The sequence below is a fragment of the Pipistrellus kuhlii genome, unplaced genomic scaffold (genome assembly GCF_014108245.1).
Source record: "Pipistrellus kuhlii isolate mPipKuh1 unplaced genomic scaffold, mPipKuh1.p scaffold_m20_p_10, whole genome shotgun sequence".
NCBI lineage: Eukaryota > Metazoa > Chordata > Mammalia > Chiroptera > Vespertilionidae > Pipistrellus > Pipistrellus kuhlii.
In genome coordinates this window covers 30,487,667-30,507,986 of record NW_023425405.1, presented here as the reverse complement: position 1 = coordinate 30,507,986, position 20,320 = coordinate 30,487,667, and the positions used below count along the sequence as shown (strand labels likewise).

Below are 20,320 nucleotides of genomic sequence, written 5' to 3'. Positions count from 1 at the left end.
CAGTTTGGCTCAGTGGATAGAGCGTCGGCCTGTGGACTGGAGGGTCCCGGGTTCGATTCTGGTCAGGGGCATGTGCATTGGTTGCGGGCACATCCCCGGTGGGAGGTGTGTAGGAGGCGGCTGATCGATGTTTCTCTCTCATTGATGTTTCTAAGTCTCTATCTCTCTCTCTTCCTCTCTGTAAAAAAATCAATAATATATATATATTTTTTAAAAAGTGATAAATATCAAGAGAGGTTAAAATAAATTTGCCCTTTCAGATTTGTTTTTTATGTGGTTGATTGAGGGTACAATATAGTCTAATTTTTCTAAAGTTAGCAAGTCAGAGTCTATGATATAGTGGGGTAGTGGAAACAAATTTTAAAGTTGAATATTTCCTAACAGATGGAAATATCTCTGCCTTAAAAAAAACAAATTATGCTTAAACCGCAGAACTGGTTAGAATCAACTAATAAACACAATCTGCTGTATTATCCTAATGACTTTGATCCCCAAGAGTGGTTTCATGTTGCTAGGAAAATATCTTATTAAATAAAAACACTAAACAACCAAATAGGAATGAAAAGAAGCTGACTTCTCTTTATGTTTTGTATTTTGTAGAGTGAACATTTCCAACATTCTATATATTTAAAAATATTTCTTCTGAATTTTAAAATTTTATTTCTAAATTATTTTAAAGGTTTTGTTCTCAATTAGGCCAGATATATTTCGACAATGTTTAGTAATGATTATATAGTAAAAATTGGTCATTTACATAAACTCTTCTGGCTTTTGGTTCTAAACTTAAGCCACGAAAAATCTCAACTGTCATAACAAACAGGATCAGTTTCATAGTTTATAAATGCATCATCAAGCAATTAATTAGATTAGTGAGCAATGAAAAAAGAATTGGGCTCTTTAAGATATGCACTTTTAAGCTTTGGTTCTACTGCAGAATCTCTCTATGACATTCACAAAAGTTCTTAAAACTTTGAGGCTTCAGTTTCCTCAAATGTATTGGGAAGACGAAAACCATTTGAAATTTAGCCATCCTTTTGGTTCCAAAAGATCTGTTATACTGTAATATGAATTTCTTTGTAATATATAAAAACAGTTCTCTTACAATAGGTTCATAAAACTATTTAAACACATATATGACCTATGATATAAGTACTTTGAGTTAAGGAGTATTTTGCAATCTTCAAGATGTGAGTAAAAATGTAAGACAACTTGGATTCTTAATAAATAGTCTATTTGGAAAGAGAGTGCATACCAGATGAATATTCATTATAATACCCCAAAGTATGGAGAAATAGTCCTTTGAGATAGTAACAGCAATTATGGAAAAGGGTGTTCTATGCTCATATAAATTGTGAAGTGGTGAGTTAAACAAGTGGAGTTCAGCACAGAACTTCTCAGAGCCTTTACCACTCTGTCATCAACCACAAGCCAGTTACCCTATAGAATACTTTCTTAATAAGATTTCCATAAGATTGGATTTCCTAAAAACACACTTGAGGAAACAATGTCTCAATTCTTACAAATCATTAAATATATGAACTGACAATTAGAAAAATGAACTCAGCATGAATGTCAGAAAATCACCTTTCTAATAAGAAATAAAGAAAGGAAGTAAGGTCAGAGAGTGACATGAATCACATGAAATTTAAATTCTTGTGATTAACATAGTACTATAAAAAATAATCTAATGATATAATCAAAATTCTAATTCCTATAGCTTGGTAATGTCATTGAGGTCTGAGGATTATCACTATCTTCTCTACCTCCAATCTTTGCTTTCCCAAATTCTCTATAGTTTTTAAAACCAATTTAAATGCCCCTTCCATCAGAAAGCCTCAAATGGTACTAATTTTGACAGAATAAATTTCTCCTTCTTCAAACTTAAAACTCACAGAACCTGCCAGGTGACATTATACTATTTAACAAATATATCAATTTCTGACATGCATCCAAACTCATGTCATTCTCATTCCAAGGCTCTTAAGGTTACACTGGTCTACCATACGTTATTTTATTATATTTTTATAGAAGTCATATCTAATAAGTTATTTTTTCATAAATGAATTTTAAGTAATGTTTATTGTTGAAAATATTACATATGTTCCTTTTGTCCCCATTGACCCATTCAAGCTCCCCCCACCCTGCCCCCCCAACCCAGCCACAGCCCTTCATCACCCTACTGTCTGTGTCCCTGGGTTAAGCATATATGCATACAAATTCTTTGGTTGATCTCACCCACACCACCTTCCTTCTAAGATTCAAAAGTCTGCCATGCCTCTATGTCTCTGGACCTATTTTGTTCATAAGTTTATTTTGTTCATTAGATTCCACATATTACTGAAATCATGTGATACTTATCTTATGAACAAAGAAGGTATTGGAGAATGTGGCAAGAGACTATTTGGGATCATGAGACTCATATATAAATCTCAAGGAATCCATGAACATCTTTGATATCACCAAAAGAAAGTATAAGTTTATGTTCATGAGGGAATGTGCAATTTTTTAAAAGAAACATTCCACATCTTTCATCAGGGAGTCTGTGATAAAGATAATTTAGACATCAATAAAACCAAAGAAAAAGCCTTTTAATGCCATTCTAAGGATACTGAATTTATCATAGGCTAGGAAGGTGCAGTTAATGGTGTTTTTTAAAGCTTGTCAGAAATATAAAAATGGATTTGAAATCTATTTTAATAGCCCAGTGAAAGATCGTGCACATTTAACTACAAAAGTAGGTGGGGGAGGGAGAGGCAGAATACTAAAAGAGATCTAACTACTTAAACTTAGAAGATTAGAGGGACAGAAGAGTATCAGAAGACACACAGATTTCTGGCTTATTTTTTGCAGGATATTCACCAAAACATTGAACAGGAGGAAGAAAAGGTTATAAAATTCATCTTAGGAAATGCTTTGCTGGAGTCCTTATAGTACTAGTATATCCCAACGAGGCTGTTGAGTAAGCAAATATGTTGTGCAAATATCAATTGAACTAAAAATGACACTGAATTTGCAGATGTGGATCAGTGGGGCAGTAGGTCTAGGATCCAGACCTAAGGAAGTTTAAAAATCACTCAGAGAAACTGATGGACTAGAGGTAGATATTACTTATTTCTTTCTTGAACAAGAAAGGAGTGAGCTGGAGGTATTCCTTGGAAAGAACATGTGGATGAGCAAAGAGTTTTAATTCTTAAATGTGGAAGATGTTAGTATATTTATGTTGTTTTCAGAAGGAACCAGGTGGGAAGAAGAGGGACAAATGCCAAAAGTAGCTGATCAGTCAAAGACCAAGAAAGGAACTAAGATAGAAGCAATGTCATAATCGAAGGACTAGACCTGCTGAAGAGGGTGAACATTGTCTATAAAAGTATTATAGATAAATATCACATGATCTTACACATATTTAGAATATAATGAACAACATAAACTGATTAACAAAAATAGATCCAGAGACAAGGTAATACTGAATCAACCATCCAACCTCAGAGAAAAGGCAGGGGAGGGAGGTGAGGGTTATAGATCAACTAAAGGACTTTTATGCATTAGCATAAACAAGGGACACAGACACTGAGCCGGTGGGGGCTTGTCCTGGGGGGTGGGAGTGGCCCAGGGGTGTTAATGGGGGTGGGGGGAGGTGACATATGTGATATTTTAAAATGTTTTAAACAATAAAAAATATTTTAAGCAATAAAATTTTTAAACAACTTTTAAACAATAAAAAAATGAGGTATATAAGTATGTACTTACATGAGAAAAGCTCCAATAGAAATATAATGTGAGCCACATATTTAATTTTTTAAATTTATTAGTAAGAAACTACATGTACTTATAAATTCACAAATCTCAATGAAGATATCTGGACAGTAATTAGAGAGTGGGAAAACCTCACATTTCTCTGTGAAGTTTGCGACATACATTGGCTGACAGAAAGAGGCAGTTCTGGCAAGGCTCCTCCTGGGTAGGCAGAAGGCTCCTATGTCCTTTGGTGAGCAGCACGGACAGCGCAGCCGTATCTGGAAGCCATACACGGAGGAGCACTGCACTGCCCAGCTGGTGCTGGAGGACACCGTGGCCCTCAATAGTCAGGGTGTGGGAGTGAAGTAGGTGGGTGACTGAATTCAAGCCCAGCTTGGGGAGTTCAGTGCAGATGCAACTGAAGGCAGGGGACTGTCCAAAATCTTGGAAATCAGGTTGAGGGAAGTAGGAAATGAAGCCAGGAAGCATGACAACTGAGGAAAAAAGCAGACTGAGAGAGAAAAGCTGCCCATGAAGAAGCTGCTAAGCATAAAAGTTGAAGTTCAGTGATTAATTAATTTTAAAAAAATGAAAAAAATATCTCTAAGCTCCAGGACTAATGTCTATATTATTTTAATAAAGTAATTTAACGTTACTAATATCTGCACGTCTATGATTCTCATTTTTTAATGACATTAACTTTAGAGACAAATTTTTCTTCATAACTGAGAGAAAAAAAGATTGAGTAATCAAGCAACTATCCCACGTTTATTAAGTCTATGTTTAATAGTGACACAGAGCCCAATTGTCTGGTTGCACATAGAAAGTAGTGATCTCTATCATTAAAACACATCTTAAATTATACTTTTGGAATAAGTGATTTAGGCCCATCTTTCTGTTCCCATGTCTATGGGTGTATCCATTTCCTCTTTTGTTCATTCCACCTTCTTATACATCCTGTATTCTAGCCATAATCATACTGTTACACGTTGAATTGTGACCCCTAAGAAGACATAGAACCTCCACTCCCTACGAATGTAACCTTATTTGAAAATAGGATCTGTATGGAGGTGAATAGTGTGGTGAAGGCTGGGGGTGAGGGGGTGGGGGTGAGGGGCAAGGTGGAGGGGGTCAATGGGGAGGGAAGGAAAGGGGGATATATTTAATACATCTCCTATATAATAAAGAGGTAATATGCAAATTGACCCTCACACCCTTCACAAGATGGCCACCCCCATGTGGTCAAAGATGGCCGGCCACAAGATGGCCAGCAGGGGAGGGCAGTTGTGGGCGATCAGGCCAGCAGGGGAGGGCAATTAGGGGTGACCAGGCCATTAAGAGAGGGCAGTTGGGGGGGGACCCAGGCTGACAGGGGAGGGCAGTTGGGGGCACCATGCCTGAAGGGGAGGACAGCTAGGGACAACCAAGCTGGCAGGGAGGGCAATTGGGGGGAATAGGCCTACAGGGAAGGGCAGTTGGGGGTGACCAGGCCAGCAATTAGAGGCGACCAGGCCAGCAGGGGAGGGCAGTTGGGGGCAACTGGGCTGGCAGGGGAGCAGTTAGGCTTTCGATCAGGCTGGCAATGGAGTGATTAGGGGGTGATCAGGCTGGCAGGCAGGCTAGCAGTTGGGAGCCAGCAGTTCCGGAATATGAGATGGAAATCCCCCAAGGGGTCCCAGATTGGAGAGGGTGCAGGCTGGACTAAGGGACACTTACACCCCCCTCCCCCGTGCATAAATTTCATGCACTGATAAAGATACTTTTTTTTTTTTTTAATGAGGCAATTAGTGTGGTATTAAATCAATGATGGGTTTCTTTATAAAAAGGGAGAAATTTAAACACAGAGACATATATGCACATAAGAAGAAAGCCATGTGAAGATGAAGGCAGAGATCAGGGTGATGAATCTACAAGCCAAGAAACACCTAAAATTGCCATCAGCCCACCAAAAGCTAGGAGAAAGGCATGGAACTAATTTTTCCTCACAGCCCCCAGAAGGAACCAACCCTGTTGACACCTCAGTCTCAGATTTTCAGTCTCCAGAACTGTGAGACTATAAATTCTTCTTGTCACCCAGTTTTTGGAACTTTGTATGGCAGCCCCAGAAGACAAATGCCCCCCAAAAGTAATACACCTACCATACATTTTATTTCTCATTCCCTAAATTTATCATATTTTTTTCATTATTTTGTGTTTTTACAGATATTCTCTTTCTACAATAGTGTATGATTTACAACACCATCCAAGGTAAATTTTTACTCTTCTTACAGATTGGGGTCAAGCATCCTTTCTTTTGTGATTCTTCCCTGGGTAATCAGAGCAGACAGTTTTCTCTGGAATCTTAATAAGCTGTATTATTGTACAAGGCTGTTGGCCTGCTTGAATCCCTCCAAGGACAGCAATCACCTTAAGAACAGAAGCTCATGTCTTCTCATTATATCTCCTATCTCTGCCACCATGACTGGCTCCACCAGTCAAGACTGTATATTGGGGGGGGAGGGGGGAGAAATGAATGGATGTACTTCTCAAAATAAGAACATGTAAAAGGAGTTGAATATTTTAGCCATTTGTGCATTGTTTAAAAGTGACAATAGGCCCTAGCTGGTCTGGCTCAGTGGATAGAGTGTCAGCTCATTGACTGAAAGGTCCTGATTCCATTCTGGTTTAGGGTAGGTGCCTCAGTAGCAGGCTCAATGGCCAGCCCTGGACAGGGCATATGCAGGAGGCAACCAATCGAGGTGAGAAACTCCTCCTTCCACTTTCTCTAAAAAGTCAATGGAAAAATATCCTCAGGTGAGGATTAACAACAACAAAAAAAGAAGTGACAGTAGGATAATGCTGTTTTATGTAGAGTTCTTCACTATGATTCCCCTTATTTAGCCTTCTTTATAAGGACCACAAATGACTAGCAGATTTACATAAAGAAAAACACTGAAACTCAGAATAATTTAATTTTTATCAAATTCCAAAATTTCCTGGTAAACTACAGAGTAATTTTCCTGATTCATGATAGAATAAGAGCTTTGAAAATGGTCAAGACACAAACCTCGCTGAAACCGGTTTGGCTCAGTGGTAGAGCATGGGTCTGCAGACTGAAAGGTCCCAGGTTCGATTCTGGTCAAGGGCATGTATGTTGGTTGTGGGCACATCCCCAGTAAGGGATGTTCAAGAGGCAGCTGGTCGATGTTTCTCTCTCTTTGATGTTTCTAGCTTTCTCTCTCTCTCCCTTCCTCTCTGTAAAAAATCAATAAAATATATTTAAAAAAAAAAAAAGACACAAACCTGCAGAGGGCTTCACTTATTTTATTATGTGGGCATAAATTTTCTTATTAGCTGGTTTTGATTGGTGGTTGAATCTTGAAGAAGTAGTCATTCCTTTGAGTTCTGAAACAAGGTTCAAGGTTCTGAGAGTTTTGTTTCTTTACTTCATGGGTTTGGGGAGGGGGGGGTGTCAAGGCATGATTTCCTCCTATGTCATAAGACTTACTTAGAATTTTACCCTAAGTGCATTTGATTGTATTGTGTCAAAGTTGTTAGTTTCTTGCGTCTTTATTTGCTCACATTTGTCAATATATAATTCCAACTTCCACATATTGAAAAATGCTTATATTGTTTGGCAGGAAGTATGATGTAATAAAAAGATAATAGATTTCACTAAAGGTTTCTCTATAGCACATGTGTCAAACACAAGGCCCGCGGGCCAAATCCGTCCCGCCAGGCCTTGCAATGTGGCCCGCACCGCGCTGTCATCACTGCACTCCGCTGCGTTTCCATCACAATGACAGTTTATGACTGTTCAGTAAACCATTCGGCCCGCGATTTAGGCTGGATTTTAGATTTTGGCCCCTTCTCTGATTGAGTTCGACACCCCTACTCTATAGTCTTATATGCAATAAAAAACAATATTATACATGTGAAATCATACTTGATATAGTTCAAAGAATTTCCACATTCTTTATTTAAGATGATCTTCAAAATAATAATATGACAAGGCAGAGCAAATATTAACTGTCCCATTTCATGTATAAAATATTGTGAATGAAACATTAATTGACTGATTCAGAGTGGGCAAAGCTAGTTAATAACTAAGCTGCAGCTGTGATCCAGATTTATTTATTCTTAGTAAATTGCTATCTAGTATTTCTAAATATAATTAATATATTTTTTAAATTATGCTTAAAAATAGTATTATATATTTACATATTATCTAATTTATAATAATAAAGGTTTATATTAATTGATGTTAAAAACTATATTTCTTTCCTTGATAGTGATTCAAATTTACTTCTTTTTACATTGTTAATATAATATAAACATATTTTTATAATTCCAACCTAGGAAAAAAACTATTTTAATCACTGAGAGATATTACAGAGCTAAAAATTACATTTAAGATTTACTTATTTAAAAATTAGTTATTTAAACAAATGTATTTATCATTAAATGCCTATGTTTTTAGGAGAAAACTCATTACTATTTCCCATTCAATAGCTTCATGTGTCACAAGTATGTTAAAATATATTAATTTTAATATAAGTATCTCACATATGCTATAAATTTCTATTAAGTGAAAAATATTTAAAAGAATAAGAGATTTAAATTATTTTATACCATTATCAGTTTCATATTAGCTTAGCAAAATATTTCCCTTGACAAATTGTTTTTTGAAACTATACCCCTTTTATTTCATGTATTCATGCTATGTACAGTAATTGATACTATAAGTGAGATATGTAAGCATCTTTAGAATGTCCCTCAATTTGAGTTTGACACTTTTCTTTGGTTTGACTGAGGTTAGGATTTTTATAATGAAAACCACAGGGGTAAAAAGCCATTCTCATTCTTTGTCAAATGGTATATGCTATCAAGATAACCTTTTTATCACATTTTATCAAAGGGTAAATGCTACCAACAATCATTTCCCAGGATGTTTCCTTTGATTGTAGATTGTGTTTGCCAAGTTTCTCCACCCGACCCTCTGTCCTCTTTTCCATACTTTTTCTTACTAAAAGACCTACTATGTACATGCTACACTCAAAATCAGAGCTAGGGAGGCATTAAGCTCCACTTCCTAGACAAGGACCATATCTACATATATTATTTATAATTCTTCAATGGAATTTGTCTTCTATTTGTTCCCATTTATTTATCTAGTCAATCATCCTATATAATAAAAGGCTAATATGAAAATCAATCAAAGGGCAGAACGACCGATCACGAGGATATGCACTGTCCACCAGGGAGCAGACACTCAATGCAGGAGCTGCACCCTGGTGGTTATTGTGCTTTGGAGCGCTACTCAGCCAGAAGCTGGGCTCACGGAAGCAGGCCTAAGCTGGCAGTCAGACATCCCCTGAGGGCTCCTGGACTGCAAGAGGGTGCAGGCCAGGCTGACGGACACCCTCCCCACTCAGTGCACAAAGTTTGTGCACTGGGCCTCTAGTTTATCTATATCAGTATGGACCAATTTCACAGACATTTATACTTTGGTTTATAACTCCACAGTACATTATATTCTTTGTTATTCAAACTGTTCCAGATTGGAATCAGGAGAGCTCTTTCAAGTTGGCGCCTGTATTCCTTTGACATTCCCCATTCTTTTATTTTTCCAACACTTCTGTAGCTATGCTTTCAATATACAATTGTAGCATTCAGGTATTTTATTATAAAGTTGGCAGAAAATAAAATGTTAATCCCTACACTATTATATAGTACACAATATCCATGAGTCTAGACGTATTTTATTATTTGCAAAGTGGAGAGACTATCATGTTTTTGGCATTATATTAATTAAGATATGTAATGAGATTGAAACAGCATGCAAAACCAATGAATAATTGGTACTTTAAATGATACTCACTTTAAAATGGAGCTCTTTTGGGATAATATTAAATCTAAGCTTAAAACTGGCTAAAAATGCAAAAATGTCAGAAATTTTTAAAATTTTATTTTTTAAATATTAAAAAGTTTCACTAGCTTAAATGACAGAATTGTCACCCTAATTTTCATAGTACTATCAAAGAAAAGCTCTCTGAAGCTTAATTTTGCATTTCATTTTACAAATCAATTTTATCTTGACATGACCTATTTCTTATTTGTTCTAAAATGCACTGTTACCTTAGTAACTATTAATTACATGCCTTATGTAGCAGTGTTGGAAGAAAAGAATATTAGAGTCAAAGAAAATAGAGACCTGATTACTGCTCTTGGACCTTAATGTCCAGAAAGGCCTATCACAGACTATTAATTTTCATAGACCCTTGAACCATCTATATTATCTCCAAAGGACCTACAAATACTAGAAATGAATCCATTCTGATTTACAGTGCAGACCTTTGTTTTCTGAACTACAAGTCTTCAGAATCCAACCTGCACCCTTAACCGCCCCCCCGCCAAAAAAAAATTAGCAGCTTGTGATGCATTCCCAATGTTTTTCCTTAATCATGGTATTTTTCTATGTCCTTGGTCACCTGATATAAAGTTGCAAAGGGAATTTATTCCTGCAATAAATAGGTGTGAAACTGCATTCCACTTAAATTTTCTCCAATCTGTAACTTTGGATGCTTTGACTTAATAGGGCAGAAGATACAGTGAAACCAGGATAGAGATGACCATACACTGGACTGATATGTCTGAACTCAAGTTCCAACCAGCAATTTCAACACAGCATGATGTAGCAGGCTCCTCTGAGATTCTTTGGTAGCTTTCAAAATGGATGTTTTAAATACAGTTTTTCCAAAATTTCTCTCGGTTCTAAAATAAATCTTTTATGCTCTGATAAACATTTTCCTCTGATGATTCCTCAGAAGATTAATTCACCTGGAGCAGCATGAAATACAGCTGCATCCTCTCATGGAGGCGTTCTTCCTCAAATGCAGGTATCAGAGTTCTAATTATTATCCTCATGCAAAGAGTAATACATGAATCAGGACAGAATGAAGTTTTTGAGATTATTATTTTAATCAGTCTGATATTCAGCCTATTTTGTATAGGATAATAAAACATTGTATTAATGCCACTACTTCTTAAGAAGGAGGGGTGTGCAGTATCCTTTCTTTCCATCAGGGGCCTGTCCTTTGCTCCATTCATTGGAACCCTAGGCCAGTCTTGAGCTATGCAGCAATAAAATACATAGAATTTTCTTCCACTTTGAACCATCCAGAGTTTTCAGCACAATCTATAGGATTTGGGAAAAATACTAGCTGTACCGGTGGATTTTGTAATCAAAGAAAACACAATAATTTCAAGAGAAATATCAAAAGTGCTTTATTCAAAGTAATGTCCATGAGTACCTACACATTTCCCTCATCTTTCAGGTAATTTGTGGATACCGTCCCAAAAGAACTTCTCTTGTTTTGAGGCAAATGATTCAGAGACCAAATTTTCCACTTCTTCATATGTTTTGAAGTGCTGCTCAGAAAGTGTGTGTGCCATCAATCAGAACAAGTGGGAAGCTGAAGGAACAAGGTCTGGTGAATACAGCAGGTGAATTAATACATCCTGGGCAAAAACAAAACAAAACAAAAAAAAAAACCCTGGTTGTTTCTCAATCATAGCATGGTTCAAATTGATGACTTGTTGTGGATAGCAATCAGTATTAAAGGTTTCACCTGGTTTTAGAAGCTCATAATATATCACACCTTCCAGATCCCACCAAACAGCACATTGCGTTCTTTCTGAAGCAAGCTGGCCTTGCAGTCGATGTTGATGGTTGACCTGGACCAACCCATGATTTTGTGCATTTGGGATTCTAAAAATAAATCTACTTTTCATCGCTAGTCACAATTTGATGCAAAAAGACTTTCTTTCGTGCCATTGAAGCAACATTTTACTGATGACTTTTTAGTTTTCCATTTGTCTTTCGTTCAGTTGAAGTGGCACCCATTGTCCTTCCTTAAAAATCTTTGCCATTGCTTGTAAATTATTGGAAATTGTTTGCTGAGCAACATTTAATCTTTCTGCAAGTTGTTTTTGAGTTTGACATGCATTTTCATCCAATAATGCTTGTAATTGTTGGTCTTCAAACTTTTTTGGTTGACCTGGACGTTCTTTGTCTTTCACATAGAAATCATCACTTTTAAAGCATTTAAACCAGTGTTCACAAGTATCTTCAGGTGGAGCATATTCACTATAACCTTCCCTAAGTATTCAGCAGCACTTTTCTTCAAAATGAAGTAATAAATTAAAATTTCCAGCAAATGCTTTTTTAGCTCGAAATTTGACATTTTTAAGTGTGAAAATATCTATGATGTTAACACCTTCAGCTAATTTTACATATTAAGTTTTGACATTTGCATCAATACAACAAAATACCATACATATCAAATCGCATATATATCAACATATGTGTAACTCCATCTGTTGAAAAAATCCACATTAACTGGTACACCTAAAAAGCATAACATGCTAATTAGACCAGACGTCCTTCCGAACTTCCTTCCAGACAAAGAAGCAGCAGTGGGGCCAAGGCAGAGGCAGTTTCTGCAGTAGTGGGGCCAAGGCAGCCATAGCAGTGGCAAGGGCCACGCCCTTGCACAAATTTCATGCACCAGGCCTCCAGTATATATGATCCTTCTTTTACACACATGCTTAGAATTGTATTATAGATTATATTGTACCCCCAAAATTAATGTGTTAAAATACATATCCCTTAATACCTCATATTCCATAATACCTCACAATGGGACCTAATTTGGAAATAGTCACTGTGGATGTAATTAGTTATGATGAGGAATTAATGGAGTAGGATGGGCTTCTTATAAAACCAAGAGAAATATGGACATAGACACAAGGAGATGGCCAGGTGAAGACTGGGGTTATGCTCCCCAAGGCCAAGGAACTCTCAGGACCTAGGAAAGGAATCTAGATCAGCAACTTCCCTGGAGAGTTCAGAGGGACCATGGCCATGCCCATACTTTGATTTCAGACTTCTGGCCTTCAGAACAGTAAGACAGTACATTTCTGTTGTAAGCAGCCCACTTTGTGGTACTTTGTTATGGCAGCCCTAGGAAATTAATAGAAGCTATAACACAAGTATGTGGAATTGGGAGCAGTGGTGGAGGTGGAGGATTACTTTTAATATCCATTTCAGCAAACCTATTAGTACCATCCTGCCTTACAGATTTGTTTTGCCTATTCTAATGTTTGAGTAAGAACACATGCCAATAAGTATATTTTTTCTATCTATTTGGGCATCTGGTTTAACACATGGGTCTCTATCACTTACTAGCTCGAATTTACCTCACTGATATTTGATTCCCCAACATTAGTAACATTTGATCTAGCATTGCATGGGCCTATTTGTGAGGATATGATGAAATAACATAAGTGAAAGGTAATACAGAGACATGTGGAAGAGGATGTAGTGTAAAGGTTAAAATCTGGGATCCTGATTCTACTCCTTTTATTAGTTTTGTGTCTAAACTATGGATTTAGTTCCATGATTTAAAAATTAGAGTTGTAGTGATATCTGTATTTAAAGTTGTCATGAATTTAAATGAGTTAATACATCAAGAGGTCTTTGAAGATTGTGTAGAACATGGAAAGTACTCAACAAATGGCAACTAAAAGAAGTACCTCAAAAACAAAAAAGAACCATGCAAATGTTAGATCAGTATAATTTATAGTTAGCAAGCAGCTTATTTTTTGTTTTAATGTGGAAGGCCACCTTTAAAAAAAAAAAAGATATATATTTTTATTGATTTCAAAAAGGAAGGGAGAGAGAGAGAAAAACATCAATAATGAGACAGAATCTTTGATTGGCTGCCTCCTGTGTGCCTGCTACAGGGGATTGAACCCAAAACCCAGGCATGTGCCTTGACCAGGAATTGAACTTGACCTCCTGGTTCATAGGTAAATGCTCAACCATTGAGCCACACCGGCCAGGCAGTAAATCCAATGTGAGGGTTGTTACCGAGTGGATGAGCTTTTATCAGAAGAGACTTCAAATGAGGGGCTATTTGTGGTATTCATTAGTGTTGTCATTTCCTTGTGTGAAAGTATTGTAGAGCCAAACTTTTTGTTGAGCATTACACTGGCTGCTCTAATAAATAGATAAAAAGCAAAGAGTTTAAGTAGATTTCCCTGGGGCATTCAGAAGTGGAAACTCATTAAAAAAAAAAAAAAAAAAAAAAAAAAAACGCTTTTAAAAGTTTGTAATAAAATTTTTGCATATATTTGAATTGAGATACATTGTCGATGTAGCACATCCCTTATTGAATAGTAAATAAAAAACAGATAGCCACTTTCTTACCTTGCTCTATACCCCAGGGTGAGTTTTATCACTTAAATAAAAGACTGTCATTGGAAAGCACCACTTGCTTCATTTTAGTGTCTGTACTTAGAGGGGAGAAAGAAGGATTTTACCAAAAACACCTTATTAGTTTACTCAGAGGAAATAGAAACAGCTGAGATGTTTTAAAAATGAATTATATTATTACATTTATTCAATTTCATACAACTTACCCAGGAAGTATATATTTGGAAGGTAGATTGTCTCAGTGCTGTGGATAAGTTATAGTCTTCAGAACTGTGGTGTGTTTGGTGTGCAGCCCACATAATATTAACCTCTGCAAAACACATAATTTGAAACGAGCCATGAGAATAAGAACAAAGCAACTTCCATTTTCAGTTATGTATGCTGCTCTGTTGAGTGAGGAAGAAAATCTGGAACATCTCTGAAAAAACTAGCTAATATAATTATAATTAAAATAAGCTGCTTCAAATCACTTTTGGAAGCAAGGAGGGTATAAATTACAAATAAGTAAAAAATTGAAACATAGCCAATAAACATGTATAGTGTATATGATATAATTAAATGCCTCTAGCAAATTGAAATGACTTCCAAAATTTACACTTTGCTAACATATTACAGTATGACAGATCATAAAAACTAACTGGTAATGTTATAATAATAGAGTCAACGAACAGTGATGATATTTCAGTATGTGATAACATATTTCTAATTAAAGAAGAATACTCTGATGGGAGAACTTGCTGCATATATTTTGGAATAAAATATTACATAATATTATTTCCTGATGGCATTTTAAGAAATTTCATACTATGTCTATTGAAATAAGAGGCAAAGCAAAATAATATTTGTTCCTTGGATTTAAGGTTTCATTTTTATTAACAAATATATTAGCTAATAGTTACGTGGTTTTTTTTTTTTCATGCTTTACAAAAACACTATGCAATTTCTAAAATTGTCCCTCATAACTGCTTTATGCTCATAATAGAAAAGGAAACATAAGTTGTAATTTCCACCAAGTATTATACAAATTAACCCCTTAATGCATTGAAATTCATATATACACAAAAAAGATAGTTGTTTGATTTGTTTACAATAAATATGCCACTATAAAATGACCCCTAAAGCAGATGACACAAAGAAGAACAAGGCCACACTTTTTATTCTGTCTGTATTTTTCACTGTCTATGAAGATTAAAATGCCCCACAATATTATATTTAATATTTAAAAATTATGTTCTTAGCTAAACTAATTTATATTTAGTCCTTTGCTATAAATACAGGAGGTAGAATTAATTATATGATATAATCATTATATATCTGTCAGTATTGATTAGAAATTAAATCTTTGGGGCTTAAATTCATGGGAACTGAACAGTGAACATAAGTGAAAATTTGAGGTTATTTTTCTTTGCAATTGCCATAAACTAATAGTTATAATTCATGGCATATAGCAGAATAATTTATTAGAGGTTTTTATAAAAAGTATATCTATATAATATACACCTATATTATATATATAAATATATATTACATATACACTATATTACATATAGTATTATATATTATATATACACTATGTCATATATAGCATGTGTTATATATTAATAATTACATGTTATATAATACATATATCATACATTACATATTAATTACATATTATATGTTAAACACATATTATATAAACATATATTATATATACACACTGTTCCAAGAAATATATACAAAGTTTAACAGATGACAGTTCAGTTTTGAAAATGAAATGTATTTTAATAAACAGTGCCTCTATTATTTTTCAAAATGTGTATACACACTTTCTGGGGGGCACCCTATATATTTAATCTGGGTGCACTCCTTAGCCATTTGTTTAGGAAATGAAGCTCTCAGAACAACCTGTACAAGGAGTTACCAAACAAGATAGCATTTTTTTTTTAAATATATTTTATTGATTTTGTACAGAGAGGAAGGGAGATAGAGAGCTAGAAACATCGATGAAAGAGAGAGTCATCGACCAGCTGCCTCTTGCACACCCCCCACTGGGGATGTGCCCGCAACCAAGGTACTTGCCCTTGACCGGAATCAAACCCGGGACCCTTCAGTCCCCAAGCCGACGCTCTATCCATTGAGCCAAACCGGTCTCGGCCAAGATAGCTTTTGCTGAAGTGTTTTGGTAAATAAATGATAGCTCAGAGATTTAAGAAGAACTTATTTCTGTGAGAATAAGAATATTGTGAACAGAATTATGAATCAATATCCCTATCAAAAGTCATTTCTATTAAAGTCATGTATTTGCAAGTATATTTATAAATCTTCTATCTACGTACTAGTATATGTAACTTAGATCCTGATTGGTTGACTTTTTTTTAATCATATACAGTAATGACTCTATATTTTTACCCAAGCAATTAAGAAAATTCTTCTTATATAAGTAAGAACTATTTCACCATAATGACCCTTAACTTCCCAGGCATAATCTCTGAAATAACCTAGAACCTAACTAGCTATTTAGCTACAAATAAGAGATATGCAAAGAAACCTTGGGTACTTGATAACTTTAGATGTTATTTGAAAATTTATTAAGAGGTACTAAATTTGAGGAATGTCCTAAATCTTTTAAAACTTCTTACAGATTGAGCTCCTGAAGCAATCTAAACAGTATTATCTTTTTAGAACACATCCACTATTTCAGAACCCATGACTTACAAACTTCATCACAAATAAAATAACTGTCCATTTTTTTGGAACTTTCAGGATTTGTTTTTAAGAAACTCATCATTATGCATCCATGGTCTGAGTGCACAAGGGGAAAAACTAACCAAATGAGGTTAGAGGGTGATAAGATATATTGAAACTACTTCCTTATTACCTCCACATAAGTTAAATGGCTGAACAAAGAATCCACAAAGGTGGAGGTCAAAGACCTGTCTCTTTAGTTGTTTTAAAAGCATTTACTTCCTATCACAAACCGTGTGTAACACAAGCCTTCATTCAATGAAGTACAGCTGTGTAAACAGGGTACAGTAACAGGATTTTATTGCTTTACCTCTGTCACTTTGCAGAATTGGGGGAAAACAAGAATATGGGATTTTTTTCACAGTCTATATTATGCTTTCTTAAAGTAAATAAATTTTTTTATAAAATGTAACTTATTGTAAGTTATTATAACAGTTCTTTTGTAAATAATATCAGGAAATTTGATAGTGCGTTTGTAAATATGTTCATCTTCCCTAATTCTTGATTTGATAAAGTAATTGTCCTAATGGGAAAATAAAATCACAACTAGTAAACTGAAACATATTATTGCAATAGACTTTCTATAAAAAATGTAAGTTGTAGTTAATAACAATTTTCTTTCCTGCAAGTTAATTATCATTATACAAACATATGGTATATTATTAGGGTTTTTCAATAATATAATCCTATCTAATAAAAGAGAAATATGCAAATTGAAAGTACCTCTTCTACACCCACAAGCCACGCCCCCAGCCAATCAGGAGTGAGTATGCAAATTAACTCAACCAAGAAGGCTGCAGCCATGGAGCAAGAATAAGGCTTGGGTTTCCCTGGCAATGGAGGAAAGCAAGCTTCCTGCACACCCTGGTCAGCCCTGGACTCCACTCAAGGCTACAAAGTTTCAATTATAGAAGATAAATAAATCCCAGATACCAAGGCCTCCACTTGGGTTGCTGGGGGATGTGGCCAGCCTGCAAACCACCACAGGCCCCTCACCCAGGCCACCCCACACCCCAAGTGAATCCCACTCTAATCAGTGACACCCTTTAGGGCAAACTACCCAGTCCCCACCCTTGCACCAGGCCTCTATCCTATTTAATAAAAGCATAATATGTAAATTGACCATCACTCCAACACACAACATGGCTGCCCCCATGTGACACAAGATGGCTCCCACAAGATGGCCATTAGGGGAGGGCAGCTGGGAGAGACCAGGCCTGCAAGGGAGACTGCAGGAGAGGACAGTTAGGGATGACCAGGCCGGCAGAGAAGGGAAGTTGGAAGCGAGCAGGCCTGCTGGGGAGGACAGTTAGGAGTGACCAGGCCAGTAAAGGAGGTCAGTTAGGGGCAATTAGGCTGGCAGGGGAGCAGTTAGCAATGCAAATTAAAGACTAAAAGTCTTTTTTGAACTGCCTATTGAAAATCTGTACCCACATTTTAATTTGGTTATTTTTTACTATTGAGTTTTGAGAAGTCTTTGTATATTCTTCATACAAATCCTTTACTAGATGTGTGATTTGCAAGCATTTTCTCCTAGTTTGCAGTTTGACTTTTCATATTTTAACTCTATCTTATGAAGAACAAAAGTTTTCATTTTGATGTAAATCTAGTTCATATACTTGAGGGGTTTGTGAAAAAAATATTTTTAGTATATATAACAAAGAACAGGGACAATTTTGTAGAAATTTTTCAGAAATGATGAGAAATTTGGAGACATTTAGAAACAAAGAAAGTCTACAGACATTATACATCTAAAGTCTCTATATAAGTCTCTCCTCTCATATCTTGTCAGCTATAGAATGGAGAGAAATAACTTTTAAATTAATCTGAGACATAAACAGGTCTACAAGGAATTTTTAAAGCTATAAGACAGGTATTTAATTTTCAATGTGGATAGAACATCAGATTTTGAGTTATTCAGAATTTGGAAATTCCTCAAGTTATGAAAGAAAAATGTTACAGGCATATTTGCAAAATGTTAGTGATGCTTGGCATCAAGATAGGCATGTTAGCAGCACTCTTTGCAACATTTAGCATATTGTGTGGTAACTGTGGAACATGAGAACTGCAGTCTTTTAGTTCAAATTTTACTTTTAGAAATAATAAAAATGAAATTAAAATAGGAAAGGAAAAAGTCTATTAAAGAAAGAAAGCTTTTTATTCTCTCTCTCTCTGCAGTGACTTTTTATGCATTTACTGCCTTCTTGCATATTTTTATTAATGTGTAATTGACACACAATATCCTATAATTTTAGGTGTACACAGTATATATATATATATATATATACACACTTATTGTGGAGATAATTTTGTAATATTGATCTCCACAATAAGTCTACATATATATATATATATATATATATATATAGTCTACATAAGTATATATATATATATATATATATATATATATATATATATATTACAAAATGATCTCCACAATAAGTCTACTTACCATCTGTCACCATACAAACCATACAAAGTTATTACAATATTGTTGACTATATTCCCTGTGCTTCACATTACATCTCCATGACTAATTTATTTCATAACTGAACATTTTATCCTTTAGAAATAGAGGTGACTGGGTCCAAGTATTCTCAAATGGCACATATTTGGTAATTTCCAATAAGTTAAAGACATTAAGGAGCTCAACACACCCTATTAAATGATGGTGCTAACCCTCTTGAATTGGAACAACTGCCTTATTGCCTTTTACAAGAAATTTAACACTGTAAAAACACTGGACTGGACTGTTCAACTTTTGTTTGAAAACAATTGTCACTTTGAATTTAAAGATACCAACTATGTGAATCCTTTAAAAGTTTGTTCTAGCTTTTTCTAACAGATGAGTATGATTGACAAATGATTTCAATAAATTGAGTTAAGCAAACAAAGAATAAGTAACATACTCAAATTATCGAACTTTATAATGTCTAACTGGAGAATGTGAATAACATGGAATATAGTCTCAATAATTTCCTATTATCTACTCTTAGAATAAATTAACACTGACATTTATTAACATCTTTCCAATAATCACAACTTTAATAAATTTTTTATATTTTTGTATGTATTTTAAAAAGCTTTTCAATTCTAGTCTGCAGATTTTTAAAATGAGTATTCTCCATTTACATATTTATATTCTTTCAAAATTTAAACAAATAAATAAAAGAAGGTACACTTTTCAGTATGATGCAAAAAATCTATAAAAATTTATACAATATTTTCAATCAAAACCTGTTTCTATACAATGCAAAAAATAAATAATGTAATGTTTATTACTGAGTTATTTGGACAAATACTAAATTAAAACTATATAAGAATGTTATTACTACCTACCACATTTGCATGCAATAACAATTAAAATATGATTTTAAAATTTCAGAATTTTGACATATCCATATTTATTTGTTTAATTCTATTTCAAATCCTATTTAAGTCTAAGAATTAAAATTATATTTAACAAAATTTCACTGTAATAAAGATTTATTAGCACTAGTTTTTTGAATCCCTACTATGTACAAATTGCTGGATAGGCATTCTGATAGATAAAAGCACAAAATAGGGAAACAAATCCCTCAAAGAACCTACAGTCAAATA

At 34.9% G+C, this 20,320-nt stretch overlaps 1 protein-coding gene across 1 annotated transcript in view; it reads right to left on the bottom strand.

The window, feature by feature from the left end:
* The window catches only part of AGMO (alkylglycerol monooxygenase), a 257,909-nt gene that overhangs the window by 146,077 nt on the left and 91,512 nt on the right, over positions 1-20,320 (bottom strand). Inside the window, exon 4 of the mRNA XM_036429286.2 lies at positions 14,200-14,303. Within this exon, the coding sequence (XP_036285179.1) occupies positions 14,200-14,303 (104 nt within the window). The remainder of the gene's footprint in view (positions 1-14,199; positions 14,304-20,320) is intronic.